This window comes from Oncorhynchus tshawytscha, linkage group LG26 (assembly GCF_018296145.1).
Source record: "Oncorhynchus tshawytscha isolate Ot180627B linkage group LG26, Otsh_v2.0, whole genome shotgun sequence".
Classification (NCBI taxonomy): domain Eukaryota; kingdom Metazoa; phylum Chordata; class Actinopteri; order Salmoniformes; family Salmonidae; genus Oncorhynchus; species Oncorhynchus tshawytscha.
The window spans coordinates 52,428,698-52,443,232 of record NC_056454.1 but is presented as its reverse complement, the minus strand read 5'-3'; the positions used below and the strand labels follow the sequence as shown (position 1 = coordinate 52,443,232).

The window sequence follows — 14,535 nt, the reverse complement described above, 5'->3', positions numbered from 1 at the left end:
TGCTCTATGGGGCAGTCTGTCTATACAGTATGAATGGTGCTCTATGGGGCAGTCTGTCTGTCTAGACAGTATGAATGGTGCTCTATGGGGCAGTCTGTCTGTCTATACAGTATGAATGATGCTCTATGGGGCAGTCTGTCTATACAGGATGAATGGTGCTCTATGGGGCAGTCTGTCTGTCTATACAGTATGAATGGTGCTCTATGGGGCAGTCTGTATCTGTCTGTCTGTCTATACTATGAATGGTGCTCTATGGGGCAGTCTGTCTGTCTATACAGTATGAATGGTGCTCTATGGGGCAGTCTGTCTGTCTATACAGTATGAATGGTGCTCTATGGGGCAGTCTGTCTGTCTATACAGTATGAATGGTGCTCTATGGGGCAGTCTGTCTGTCTATACAGGATGAATGGTGCTCTATGGGGCAGTCTGTCTATACAGGATGAATGGTGCTCTATGGGGCAGTCGGTCTATACAGTATGACTGGTGCTCTATGGGGCAGTCTGTCTGTCTACAGTATGAATGGTGCTCTATGGGGCAGTCTGTCTGTCTATACAGTATGAATGGTGCTCTATGGGGCAGTCTGTCTGTCTATACAGTATGAATGATGCTCTATGGGGCAGTCTGTCTGTCTATACAGTATGAATGATGCTCTATGGGGCAGTCTGTCTATACAGTATGAATGGTGCTCTATGGGGCAGTCTGTCTGTCTATACAGTATGAATGGTGCTCTATGGGGCAGTCTGTCTGTCTATACAGGATGAATGGTGCTCTATGGGGCAGTCTGTCTGTCTATACAGGATGAATGGTGCTCTATGGGGCAGTCTGTCTGTCTATACAGTATGAATGGTGCTCTATGGGGCAGTCTGTCTGTCTATACAGTATGAATGATGCTCTATGGGGCAGTCTGTCTATACAGTATGAATGGTGCTCTATGGGGCAGTCTGTCTGTCTATACAGTATGAATGGTGCTCTATGGGGCAGTCTGTCTATACAGGATGAATGGTGCTCTATGGGGCAGTCTGTCTGTCTATACAGTATGAATGGTGCTCTATGGGGCAGTCTGTCTGTCTATACAGTATGAATGATGCTCTATGGGGCAGTCTGTCTATACAGTATGAATGGTGCACTATGGGGCAGTCTGTCTTCTGTATATACAGTATGAATGGTGCTCTTTGGGGCAGTCTGTCTGTCTACAGTATGAATGGTGCTCTATGGGGCAGTCTGTCTGTCTATACAGGATGAATGATGCTCTATGGGGCAGTCTGTCTGTCTATACAGGATGAATGATGGTGCTCTATGGGGCAGTCTGTCTGTCTATACAGTATGAATGGTGCTCTATGGGGCAGTCTGTCTGTCTATACAGTATGAATGATGCTCTATGGGGCAGTCTGTCTGTCTATACAGTATGAATGATTCTCTATGGGGCAGTCTGTCTGTCTCTACAGTATGAATGGTGCTCTATGGGGTCTGTCTATACAGAATCTGTCTGTCTGTCTATACAGTATGAATGGTGCTCTATGGGGCAGTCTGTCTATACAGTATGGATGATGATCTATGGGGCAGTCTGTCTGTCTACAGTATGAATGGTGCTCTATGGGGCAGTCTGTCTGTCTACAGTATGAATGGTGCTCTATGGGGCAGTCTGTCTATACAGGATGAATGGTGCTCTATGGGGCAGTCTGTCTATACAGTATGACTGGTGCTCTATAGGGCAGTCTGTCTGTCTATACAGTATGAATGTTGCTCTATGGGGCAGTCTGTCTATACAGTATGAATGGTGCTCTATGGGGCAGTCTGTCTATACAGGATGAATGATGCTCTATGGGGCAGTTTGTCTGTCTATACAGTATGAATGGTGCTCTATGGGGCAGTCTGTCTGTCTATACAGGATGAATGGTGCTCTATGGGGCAGTCTGTCTGTCTATACAGTATGAATGGTGCTCTATGGGGCAGTCTGTCTATACAGGATGAATGATGCTCTATGGGGCAGTCTGTCTGTCTATACAGTATGAATGATGCTCTATGGGGCAGTCTGTCTATACAGGATGAATGGTGCTCTATGGGGCAGTCTGTCTGTCTATACAGATGAATGGTGCTCTATGGGGCAGTCTGTCTGTCTATACAGTATGAATGGTGCTCTATGGGGCAGTCTGTCTGTATACAGTATGAATGGTGCTCTATGGGGCAGTCTGTCTGTCTATACAGTATGAATGATGCTCTATTGGGCAGTCTGTCTATACAGGATGAATGGTGCTCTATGGGGCAGTCTGTCTGTCTATACAGTATGAATGGTGCTCTATGGGGCAGTCTGTCTATACAGGATGAATGGTGCTCTATAGGGCAGTCTGTCTATACAGTATGAATGGTGCTCTATGGGGCAGTCTGTCTGTCTATACAGTATGAATGGTGCTCTATGGGGCAGTCTGTCTATACAGTATGAATGGTGCTCTATGTCTGGGCAGTCTTTCTGTCTATACAGTATGAATGGTGCTCTTTGGGGCAGTCTGTCTGTCTACAGTATGAATGGTGCTCTATGGGGCAGTCTGTCTGTCTATACAGTATGAATGATGCTCTATGGGGCAGTCTGTCTGTCTATACAGTATGAATGATTCTCTATGGGGCAGTCTGTCTGTCTCTACAGTATGAATGGTGCTCTATGGGGCAGTCTGTCTGTCTATACAGTATGAATGGTGCTCTATGGGGCAGTCTGTCTGTCTATACAGTATGAATGGTGCTCTATGGGGCAGTCTGTCTATACAGTATGGATGATGCTCTATGGGGCAGTCTGTCTATACAGTATGAATGGTGCTCTATGGGGCAGTCTGTCTATACAGTATGAATGGTGCTCTATGGGGTGTTTGGTATTTTATTAGGATCCCTATTAGCTGTTGCAAAAAGCAGCAGCTACTCTTCCTGGGGTTCCACACAAAACATGAACCATAATACAGAATGACATAATACAGAATGACATTAACAAACATTATATACAATACAGAATGACATAATACAGAATGACATAATACAGAATGACATAATACAGAATGACATAATACAGAATGACATAATACAGAATGACATAATACAGAACGACATAGAATGACGTAATACAGAATGACGTAATACAGAATGACGTAATACAGAATGACGTAATACAGAATGACGTAATACAGAATGATGTAATACAGAATGATGTAATACAGAATGATGTAATACAGAATGACGTAATACAGAATGACATAATAGAATGACGTAATACAGAATGACGTAATACAGAATGACGTAATACAGAATGACGTAATACAGAATGACGTAATACAGAATGACGTAATACAGAACGACATAGAATGACGTAATACAGAATGACGTAATGCAGAACGACATAGAATGACGTAATACAGAATGACGTAATACAGAATGACATAATACAGAATGACGTAATACAGAATGACGTAATACAGAATGACATAATACAGAATGACGTAATACAGAATGACATAGAATGACGTAATACAGAATGACGTAATGCAGAATGACGTAATACAGAATGACGTAATACAGTATGACGTAATACAGAATGACGTAATACAGAATGACATAATACAGAACATTAATAGACAAGAACAGCTCAAGGACAGAACTACATACATGTTTTAAAAAGGCACACGTAGTCCACATATCAGTACATACACACAAACTATCTAGGTCCATTAGGGGAGGCATTTCTTTCTGTTTTTTAAAATCAGGTTTGCTGTTTATTTGAGCAATATGAAATGGAAGGAAGTTCCCTGCAATAAGGGCTCTATATAATACTGTATGCTTTCTTGAATTTGTTCTGGATTTGGGGACTGTGAAAAGACCCCTGGTGGTATGTCTTTTGGGAGAAGTGTGTGTGTCAGAGCTGTGTGTAAGTTGACTATGCAAACAAATTTTGGGATTTTCAACACATTCCTCTTTCTTAATAAAAGAAGAAGTGATGCAGTCAGTCTCTCCTCAACTCTTAGCCAAGAGAGACTGGTATTTATAGCATTAATATCAGCCCTCTGATTACAATTCATGCAATTTTACTACACTTTATATGACTGGAGACATTAGCAGAATCTGTTTTTACTTGGACAAATGACAGAGTAGCCTACTCTACTCACACTGACCAACTGACCAATAAAATCAGTGTCCATATGGCCTATGAGATGGGGAGACACAAGTAGAATAATAAACTGGAGGAGGATGTTGCTGTTCAAGTGGCACTGAGCCAACAATGATAAAGAGTGAATATGCGCCTGTAGCCACTCACCGGGGGACCGATGCTCTCCGCTGGTGCCAATAATTTAGGCCAATTAAGTTGAGCATTGTGATAACTAAGACAGATTGGAGTCTTTACGTTGTCTTTTCTATACAGAAAATGGGCCATTTGCTTTCCAAAATGTTTCCCCCCCCCCACAATTGAATTTTGATATATTGATATATTGCGATATACTTGACTGGGTATAAACGTTTCACTGACGCAACTCAACAATCCTCCTAAAGGACTCTCAAACCACGAGAATCATGGCTACAGATACAACCCTACTACTGTTGTATTGGGGAATGTTCAGAAGAACAACCCATCTCTACAGCACTCCATCAATCAGGCCTTTATGGTAGAGTAGCCAGACAGAAGCCATTCCACAGTAAAAGACACATGACAGCCTGCTTGGAGTTTGCCAAAAGGCACCTAAAGGACTCTCAAACCATGAGAAACAAGATTCTCTGGTCTGATGAAACCAAGATTGAACTCTTTGGCTTGAATGCCAAGCGTCTGGAGGAAACCTGGCACCATCCCTACGGTAAAGCATGGTGGTGGCAGCATCATGCTGTGGGGATGTTTTTCAGCAGCAAGGACTAGGAGACTAGTCAGGATCGAGGCAAAGACCCTAAGCACACAGCCAAGACAACGCAGGAGTGGATTCGGGACAAGTCCCTGAATGTCATTGAGTGGCCCAGCCAGAGCTTAAACCCGATCTCTGAAGGGACCTGAAAATAGCTGTGCAGCAACGCTCCCCATCCAACCGGGCAGAGCTTGAGACGATCTGCAGAGTAGAATGGGAGAAACTCCCCAAATACAAGTGTGACAAGCTTGTAGCGTCATACCCAAGAAGTATTTACTGTTATATAATGAAATATTATACTTCAACCATAGTACCTTAATATAGTATTGATTGTGTTACAGTTCAATCATAGTACTGTTATATAGTACTGTTATATAGTATTGACTGTGTTATAGTTCATTCATAGTACTGTTATATAGTATTGACTGTGTTACAGTTACTGCCCCTGGGGCGGCCTAGTGGTTAGACTAGCGTTGGACTAGTAACCGGAAGGTACTAATCTGTCGTTCTGCCCCCTGAACAGGCAGTTAACCCACTGTTCCTAGGCCGTCATTGTAAATAAGAATTTGTTCTTAACTGACTTGCCTAGTTAAATAAAGGTACAATTAAAACAGTTAGATCATAGGTTCTACAGTAACTGTGTTACAGTTAGATCATAGGTTCTACAGTAACTGTGTTACAGATAGATCATAGGTTCTACAGTAACTGTGTTACAGTTAGATCATAGGTTCTACAGTAACTGTGTTAGTTATATCATAGGTTCTCCAGTAACTTTGTTACAGTTAGATCATAGGTTCTACAGTAACTGTGTTAGTTATATCATAGGTTCTCCAGTAACTTTGTTACAGTTAGATCATAGGTTCTACAGTAACTGTGTTACAGTTAGATCGTAGGTTCTACAGTAACTGTGTTATTCAGCAATGAGCTTTAAGCGATCATGGTGACATGCAGAGACTAATGGGCCTTTCTTTTCTCTCCTTCTCCCCTCTCTCCCCTCTCTTTCTCCCCCTCCCTCCCCTCTCTCTCTCTCCTCTTTCTCCCCCTATCTCCCCGCTCTCTCTTCCCTCTCTTTCTCCCTCTCCCTCCCCCTCTCTCCCCTCCCATCTCTCTCTCCTCCCTCTCTCTCCCCTTTCTCTCTCTCCCCTCCCCTCTCCCTCTCTCTCTCTCTCTCTCTCCCCTTTCCCTCCCATCTCCCCCCTCCCTCCCTCCCTCCCTCCCTCCCTCCCTCCCTCCCTCCCTCCCTCCCTCCCTCCCTCCCTCCCAGACATCTACAAGCCAGCCGTATCTCACAGAGACCTGAATAGCAGGAATGTTCTAGTAAAGAACGATGGGACATGTGTGATCAGTGACTTTGGTCTGTCCATGAAGCTGACAGGGAACCGCCTGGTCAGGCCTGGAGAGGAGGAGAACGCTGCCATCAGTGAGGTGAGTCCCTAACCTCTGACCTCTAACCATAACCCCAGGTGGTCAGGCCTGGAGAGGAGGAGAACGCTGCCATCAGTGAGGTGAGTCCCTAACCTCTGACCTCTAACCATAACCCCAGGTGGTCAGGCCTGGAGAGGAGGAGAACGCTGCCATCAGCGAGGTGAGTCCCTAACCTCTGACCTCTAACCCTAACCTCAGGTGGTCAGGCCTGGAGAGGAGGAGAACGCTGCCATCAGCGAGGTGAGTCCCTAACCTATGACCTCTAACCCTAACCCCAGGGGGTCAGGCCTGGAGAGGAGGAGAACACTGCCATCAGCGAGGGGAGTTGGTCAACTCCGCTGACTGCCTCGGCACTGGGTCTCATCTGTAAACCACCCTCAGTCTGCTTAGCCAACACCCTCTTTGATAGCTAATAATGCAAGTACTGCCACAGCACTAAGATGGACAGACTTTAAACCCTATTCTCTAATTCTGTTTCTCTCCAGGTGGGTACAGTCCGATACATGGCCCCAGAGGTTCTGGAGGGTTAGTGTAGTGTTATAACACTGGTTCTGTTTCTCTCCAGGTGGGTACAGTCCGATACATGGCCCCAGAGGTTCTGGAAGGGGCGGTGAACCTGAGGGACTGTGAGTCGGCTCTGAAGCAGGTGGACATGTACGCCCTGGGGCTCATCTACTGGGAGACCTTCATGAGGTGTACTGACCTCTTCCCAGGTAATAACCCTGACCTCTAACCCTGGGCCTCGTCTACTGGGAGACCTTCATGAGGTGTACTGACCTCTTCCCAGGTAATAACCCTGACCTCTAACCCTGGGCCCCATCTACTGGGAGACCTTCATGAGGTCTACTGACCTCTTCCCAGGTAATAACCCTGACCTCTAACCCTGGGCCTCGTCTACTGGGAGACCTTCATGAGGTGTACTGACCTCTTCCCAGGTAATAACCCTGACCTCTAACCCTGGGCCCCATCTACTGGGAGACCTTCATGAGGTGTACTGACCTCTTCCCAGGTAATAACCCCTAACCCCTGACCTTCGAACTCCAGATACTGCGGGAGCATTCAACAGTGTAACAGTGTCTTATGATATTGTGTCCTCCAGGAGAGATGATATTGTGTCCTCCAGGAGAGATGATATTGTGTCCTCCAGGAGAGATGTATTGTGTCCTCCAGGAGAGATGATATTGTGTCCTCCAGGAGAGATGATATTGCGTCCTCCAGGAGAGATGATGGTGGTGGTGATATTGTGTCCTCCAGGAGAGATGATAGTTGTGGTGATATTAATAGTTAGTTACCTTCTTAACAACACTATCAACAAGGCAGGTCCTACAGGCCCTAGTTTCTACCTTCTTAACAGCACTATCAACAAGGCAGGTCCTACAGGCCCGCCCTAGTTTCTACCTTCTTAACAACATTATCAACAAGGCAGGTCCTACAGGCCCTAGATTCTACCTTCTTAACAACACTATCAACAAGGCAGGTCCTAGTTTCTACCTTAACAACACTATCAACAAGGCAGGTCCTAGCTTCTACCTTCTTAACAGCACTATCAACAAGGCAGGTCCTACAGGCCCTAGATTTTGTTTAACAACACTATTTTGTCAGGTCCTAGTTTTTGTCCCACCTGCAGATCCTAGCTTCTACCTTCTTAACAGCACTATTGTCTGGTCAGGTGCCACAAAAGGCCCTAGGACTACCTTCTTAACAACACTATCAAAAGGAAAATTCCAGTTGTCTTCTTAACAGCACAGGGCAGCGCAGGCTGGCTCAGAACAGGGCAGCACGGTTGGCCCTTGGATGTACACAGAGAGCTAATATTAATCTTAACAACACTATCAACAAGTCAGATCTCTACCTGGCTCAAAGTGGAGGACAGATTGACTTCATCACACTTGTCTTCCTACAGAGGTAGTTTGACTTCTTTGAATATCAACAAGAGTCCTGTCTGTTTCTACCTTAAACTACTATCAACAACAGTCCTCAGACACCCATGTTTCTACCTTCTTAACAAGACATGCCACAAGAGGTCCTCTTCATAGTTTCCCCTTAACCACTATCAGACAAGGCAGGTCCACAGTAGTTTCTACCTTCATAGAGCACTATCAACAAGGCAGGTCCTACATGGAGTTTCTATTCCACAGTACTACATAGAGCCATGACTACATGGAACTCTATTCTTAACAGTACTACATAAAAGCCATGACTACAGGAACTCTATTCCACAGTACTACATAGAGCCTTGACTACATGGAACTCTATTCCACAGTACTACATAGAGCCATGACTACATGGAAAACTCTATTCCACAGTACTACATAGAGCCATGACTACATGGAACTCTATTCCACAGTACTACATAGAGCCATGACTACATGGAACTCTATTCCACAGTACTACATAGAGCCATGACTACATGGAACTCTATTCCACAGTACTACATAGAGCCTTGACTACATGGAACTCTATTCCACAGTACTACCTAGAGCCATGACTACATGGAACTCTATTCCACAGTACTACCTAGAGCCATGACTACATGGAACTCTATTCCACAGTACTACCTAGAGCCATGACTACATGGAACTCTATTCCACAGTACTACCTAGAGCCATGACTACATGGAACTCTATTCCACAGTACTACATAGAGCCATGACTACATGGAACTCTATTCCACATCAGGTAACTGATGTAGCAGCAGAATCAGATTTTAAAACAGATAAAGATACACCTTATGGAACAGCAGGGACTGTGGAGAGACACAAACAGGCACAGACACATGCATACACACACACTATAACATCAGCACTATACATACACATGGATTTAGTACTGTAGATAAGTGGTAGTGGTGGAGTAGGGGCCTGAGGGCACACAGTGTGTTGTGAAATATGTTAATGTGTTGTAATGTTTTTAAAATTGTATAAACTGCCTTAATTTTGCTTTACCCCGGGAAGAGTAGCTGCTGCCTTGGCAGGAACTAATGGGGATCCATAATAAACCCCGGGAAGAGTTGCTGCTGCCTTGGCAGGAACTAATGGGGATCCATAATAAACCCCAGGAAGAGTTGCTGCTGCCTTGGCAGGAACTAATGGGGATCCATAATAAACCCCAGGAAGAGTAGCTGCTGCCTTGGCAGGAACTAATGGGGATCCATAATAAACCCCAGGAAGAGTAGCTGCTGCCTTGGCAGGAACTAATGGGGATCCATAATAAACCCCAGGAAGAGTAGCTGCTGCCTTGGCAGGAACTAATGGGGATCCATAATAAACCCCAGGAAGAGTAGCTGCTGCCTTGGCAGGAACTAATGGGGATCCATAATAAACCCCAGGAAGAGTAGCTGCTGCCTTGACAGGAACTAATGGGGATCCATAATAAACCCCAGGAAGAGTAGCTGCTGCCTTGACAGGAACTAATGGGGATCCATAATAAACCCCAGGAAGAGTAGCTGCTGCCTTGGCAGGAACTAATGGGGATCCATAATAAACCCCAGGAAGAGTAGCTGCTGCCTTGTCAGGAACTAATGGGGATCCATAATAAACCCCAGGAAGAGTAGCTGCTGCCTTGGCAGGAACTAATGGGGATCCATAATAAACCAGGAAGAGTAGCTGCTGCCTTGGCAGGAACTAATGGGGATCCATAATAAACTCCAGGAAGAGTAGCTGCTGCCTTGACAGGAACTAATGGGGATCCATAATAAACCCCAGGAAGAGTAGCTGCTGCCTTGGCAGGAACTAATGGGGATCCATAATAAACCCCAGGAAGAGTAGCTGCTGCCTTGTCAGGAACTAATGGGGATCCATAATAAACCCCAGGAAGTGTAGCTGCTGCCTTGGCAGGAACTAATGGGGATCCATAATAAACCAGGAAGAGTAGCTGCTGCCTTGGCAGGAACTAATGGGGATCCATAATAAACCCCAGGAAGAGTAGCTGCTGCCTTGTCAGGAACTAATGGGGATCCATAATAAACCCCAGGAAGAGTAGCTGCTGCCTTGGCAGGAACTAATGGGGATCCATAATAAACCCCAGGAAGAGTAGCTGCTGCCTTGGCAGGAACTAATGGGGATCCATAATAAACCCCAGGAAGAGTAGCTGCTGCCTTGTCAGGAACTAATGGGGATCCATAATAAACCCCAGGAAGAGTAGCTGCTGCCTTGTCAGGAACTAATGGGGATCCATAATAAACCCCAGGAAGAGTAGCTGCTGCCTTGGCAGGAACTAATGGGGATCCATAATAAACCAGGAAGAGTAGCTGCTGCCTTGGCAGGAACTAATGGGGATCCATAATAAACCCCAGGAAGAGTAGCTGCTGCCTTGTCAGGAACTAATGGGGATCCATAATAAACCCCAGGAAGAGTAGCTGCTGCCTTGTCAGGAACTAATGGGGATCCATAATAAACCCCAGGAAGAGTAGCTGCTGCCTTGACAGGAACTAATGGGGATCCATAATAAACCCCAGGAAGAGTAGCTGCTGCCTTGGCAGGAAGATAATAAATACAAATACAAATTATGACATTGTCTCCTCCAGGAGAGATGGTAATGATGGTATTGTGTCCTCCAGGAGAGATGGTAATGATGATATTGTGTCCTCTAGGAGAGATGATAATGATGATATTGTGTCCTCCAGGAGAGATGGTAATGATGATACTGTGTCCTCCAGGAGAGATGGTAATGATGGTATTGTGTCCTCCAGGAGAGATGGTAATGATGGTATTGTGTCCTCCAGGAGAGATGGTAATGATGATATTGTGTCCTCCAGGAGAGACGGTGCCAGACTACCAAATGGCGTTCCAGGCCGAGGCAGGGAACCACCCCTCCTTTGAGGACATGCAGGTCCTGGTGTCCAGAGAGAAAGAGAGACCCAAGTTCCCCGAGGCCTGGAAAGAGAACAGTCTGGTGAGGAGAATACTATTACAACTATTACTCAACACTCAATGTTGTTTTTACACATAACAGTGATCCGGTTCCCTGGAGTGTTGGTGAGAATTCCACAACATAAGTTTCGCCTGATTCTACATGCTACAGTGTCATTAGCATGCTAGCTTGTTTACAAACATTCAGCTTCAACAAATAAAAAGATCCGTCTGTTGTCTGAACGGAATGCAGAATAGAATGCGTTTATTTTAGCTAGCGCTAAAGAACTCATTGACTGACATCTGTTCAATTACTTGTGAGCCCAACGTGACATTTCACTAGAGAGAAATCAAATCAAATCATTCAAATCAAATGATTCAATTGATTCAAATCAAATGATTCAAATGATTCAAATCAAATGATTCAAATCAAATGATTCACGAGAGAAATGAAGTCAAGAACTACAGTATATGTAGTTGTGGGAAAAGGATGCAATTGTCACACTGGAGTTAAAGTATAGATTCTTTCATAGAAAGTTACTTTAAGTAAAAGTAAAAGTCACCCAGTAAAATACTACTTGAGGAAAAGTCACCCAGTAAAATCCTACTTGAGTGAAAGTCACCCAGTAAAATACTACTTGAGGAAAAGTCACCCAGTAAAATACTACTTGAGTGAAAGTCACCCAGTAAAATCCTACTTGAGTGAAAGTCACCCAGTAAAATACTACTTGAGGAAAAGTCACCCAGTAAAATCCTACTTGAGTAAAAGTCACCCAGTAAAATACTACTTGAGTAAAAGTCACCCAGTAAAATACTACTTGAGGAAAAGTCACCCAGTAAAATACTACTTGAGGAAAAGTCACCCAGTAAAATACTACTTGAGGAAAAGTCACCCAGTAAAATACTACTTGAGGAAAAGTCACCCAGTAAAATACTACTTGAGGAAAAGTCACCCAGTAAAATACTACTTGAGGAAAAGTCACCCAGTAAAATACTACTTGAGTAAAAGTCACCCAGTAAAATACTACTTGAGTAAAAGTCACCCAGTAAAATACTACTTGAGGTAAAGTCACCCAGTAAAGTACTACTTGAGGAAAAGTCACCCAGTAAAATACTACTTGAGGAAAAGTCACCCAGTAAAATACTACTTGAGGAAAAGTCACCCAGTAAAATACTACTTGAGGAAAAGTCACCCAGGAAAATACTACTTGAGTAAAAGTCACCCAGTAAAATACTACTTGAGTAAAAGTCACCCAGTAAAATACTACTTGAGGTAAAGTCACCCAGTAAAGTACTACTTGAGGAAAAGTCACCCAGTAAAATACTACTTGAGGAAAAGTCACCCAGGAAAATACTACTTAAAAGTCACCCAGTAAAATACTACTTGGAAAAGTCACCCAGTAAAATACTACTTGAGGAAAAGTCACCCAGTAAAATACTACTTGAGGAAAAGTCACCCAGTAAAATACTACTTGAGGAAAAGTCACCCAGTAAAATACTACTTGAGGAAAAGTCACCCAGTAAAATACTACTTGAGGAAAGTCTAAAAGTATTTGTTTTTAAATCTACTTAAGCATCAAAGGTAAATCTATTTGCTAAAATCTACTTAAGCATCAAAGGTAAATCTATTTGCTAAAATCTACTTAAGCATCAAAGGTAAATCTATTTGCTAAAATCTACTTAAGTATCATAACTAGAAGTAAAAATATGAATCATTTCAAATTCCTTCTATTAAGCAAAGCAGACGGCACCGTTTTCTTGTTTTTTTTTAGTTTATGCATTATTTACAGATAGTCAGGGGAACACTCCAACACTCAGGCATTATTTACAGATAGTCAGGGGAACACTCCAACACTCAGGCATTATTTACAGATAGTCAGGGGAACACTCAGACATTATTTACAGATAGTCAGGGAACACTCCAACACTCAGACATTATTTACAGATAGTCAGGGGAACACTCAGACATTATTTACAGATAGTCAGGGGACCACTCAGACATTATTTACAGATAGTCAGGGGACCACTCAGACATTATTTACAGATAGTCAGGGGACCACTCAGACATTATTTACAGATAGTCAGGGGACCACTCAGACATTATTTACAGATAGTCAGGGAACACTCAGACATTATTTACAGATAGTCAGGGGACCACTCAGACATTATTTACAGATAGTCAGGGGACCACTCAGACATTATTTACAGATAGTCAGGGGACCACTCAGACATTATTTACAGATAGTCAGGGGACCACTCAGACATTATTTACAGATAGTCAGGGGACCACTCAGACATTATTTACAGATAGTCAGGGGAACACTCAGACATTATTTACAGATAGTCAGGGGACCACTCAGACATTATTTACAGATAGTCAGGGGACCACTCAGACATTATTTACAGATAGTCAGGGGACCACTCAGACATTATTTACAGATAGTCAGGGGACCACTCAGACATTATTTACAGATAGTCAGGGGACCACTCAGACATTATTTACAGATAGTCAGGGGACCACTCAGACATTATTTACAGATAGTCAGGGGAACACGCAGACATTATTTTTCAGGGGAACACGCAGAATTATTTACAGATAGTCAGGGGACCACTCAGACATTATTTACAGATAGTCAGGGGACCACTCAGACATTATTTAAAAAGTACAATATTTTTTTATAGTGATGAAGTAAAAGTTGTCAAAAATATAAATAGTAAAGTACAGATACCCCAAAAAACTACTTAAGTAGTACTTTAAAGTATTTTTACTTAAGTACTTTACACCACTGAGTATATTGGACGCTGGGCTGAAGGGAGTTGTTGTTTTCATTAAGCAAATATTCAGCCTAGTTAAATACAATGACTACAATCCATTGTGCCTGTTCTATTGTGGCTTGGACAGAGATGTAAACACTTAGATAAGAAACACACACACCGCACGATAAAGGAAAGTACACAACACAATGTCACGAGAGACAGACACAGTTACTGAAAGCCTTATCTGCTCTGAAGAACTTGTAAAATGATTTGGTCAGAATCTCCAGAATCTCCACTATTTCAGGATGTATTTCATGTAAAAAAACAAACACATGGTCCTTCATACTGCACATAGAGACATGAGTTGGGTAACGAGTTCATCTGGGTAACTAGAGAAACACACTATACAAAACAACTTAATTCATCCCTGAGAGGCAGTTTGTTGACGTCTGACAAGGTGCTTCAGACAGGACACACACATCGACACGCACACATCGACACGCACACAGACACACACAGACAGACAGACAGACAGACAGTTTACCCCTGCCATTAATAACAACTATCTCTAGAATCGTCCCTAGGTCTTCCTTAATGGTCCTGTTATCCAGGTGGATGGCCTCGAGCTCAAACGAGGCC

General features: G+C 43.5%; 1 protein-coding gene across 1 annotated transcript in view; it reads left to right on the top strand.

The window, feature by feature from the left end:
- The window catches only part of bmpr2b (bone morphogenetic protein receptor, type II b (serine/threonine kinase)), a 121,871-nt gene that overhangs the window by 83,082 nt on the left and 24,254 nt on the right, over window positions 1-14,535 (top strand). The window contains exons 7-9 of the mRNA XM_042306389.1: window positions 6,130-6,290; window positions 6,856-7,003; window positions 11,046-11,182. Of these exons, the coding sequence (XP_042162323.1) occupies window positions 6,130-6,290; window positions 6,856-7,003; window positions 11,046-11,182 (446 nt within the window). The remainder of the gene's footprint in view (window positions 1-6,129; window positions 6,291-6,855; window positions 7,004-11,045; window positions 11,183-14,535) is intronic.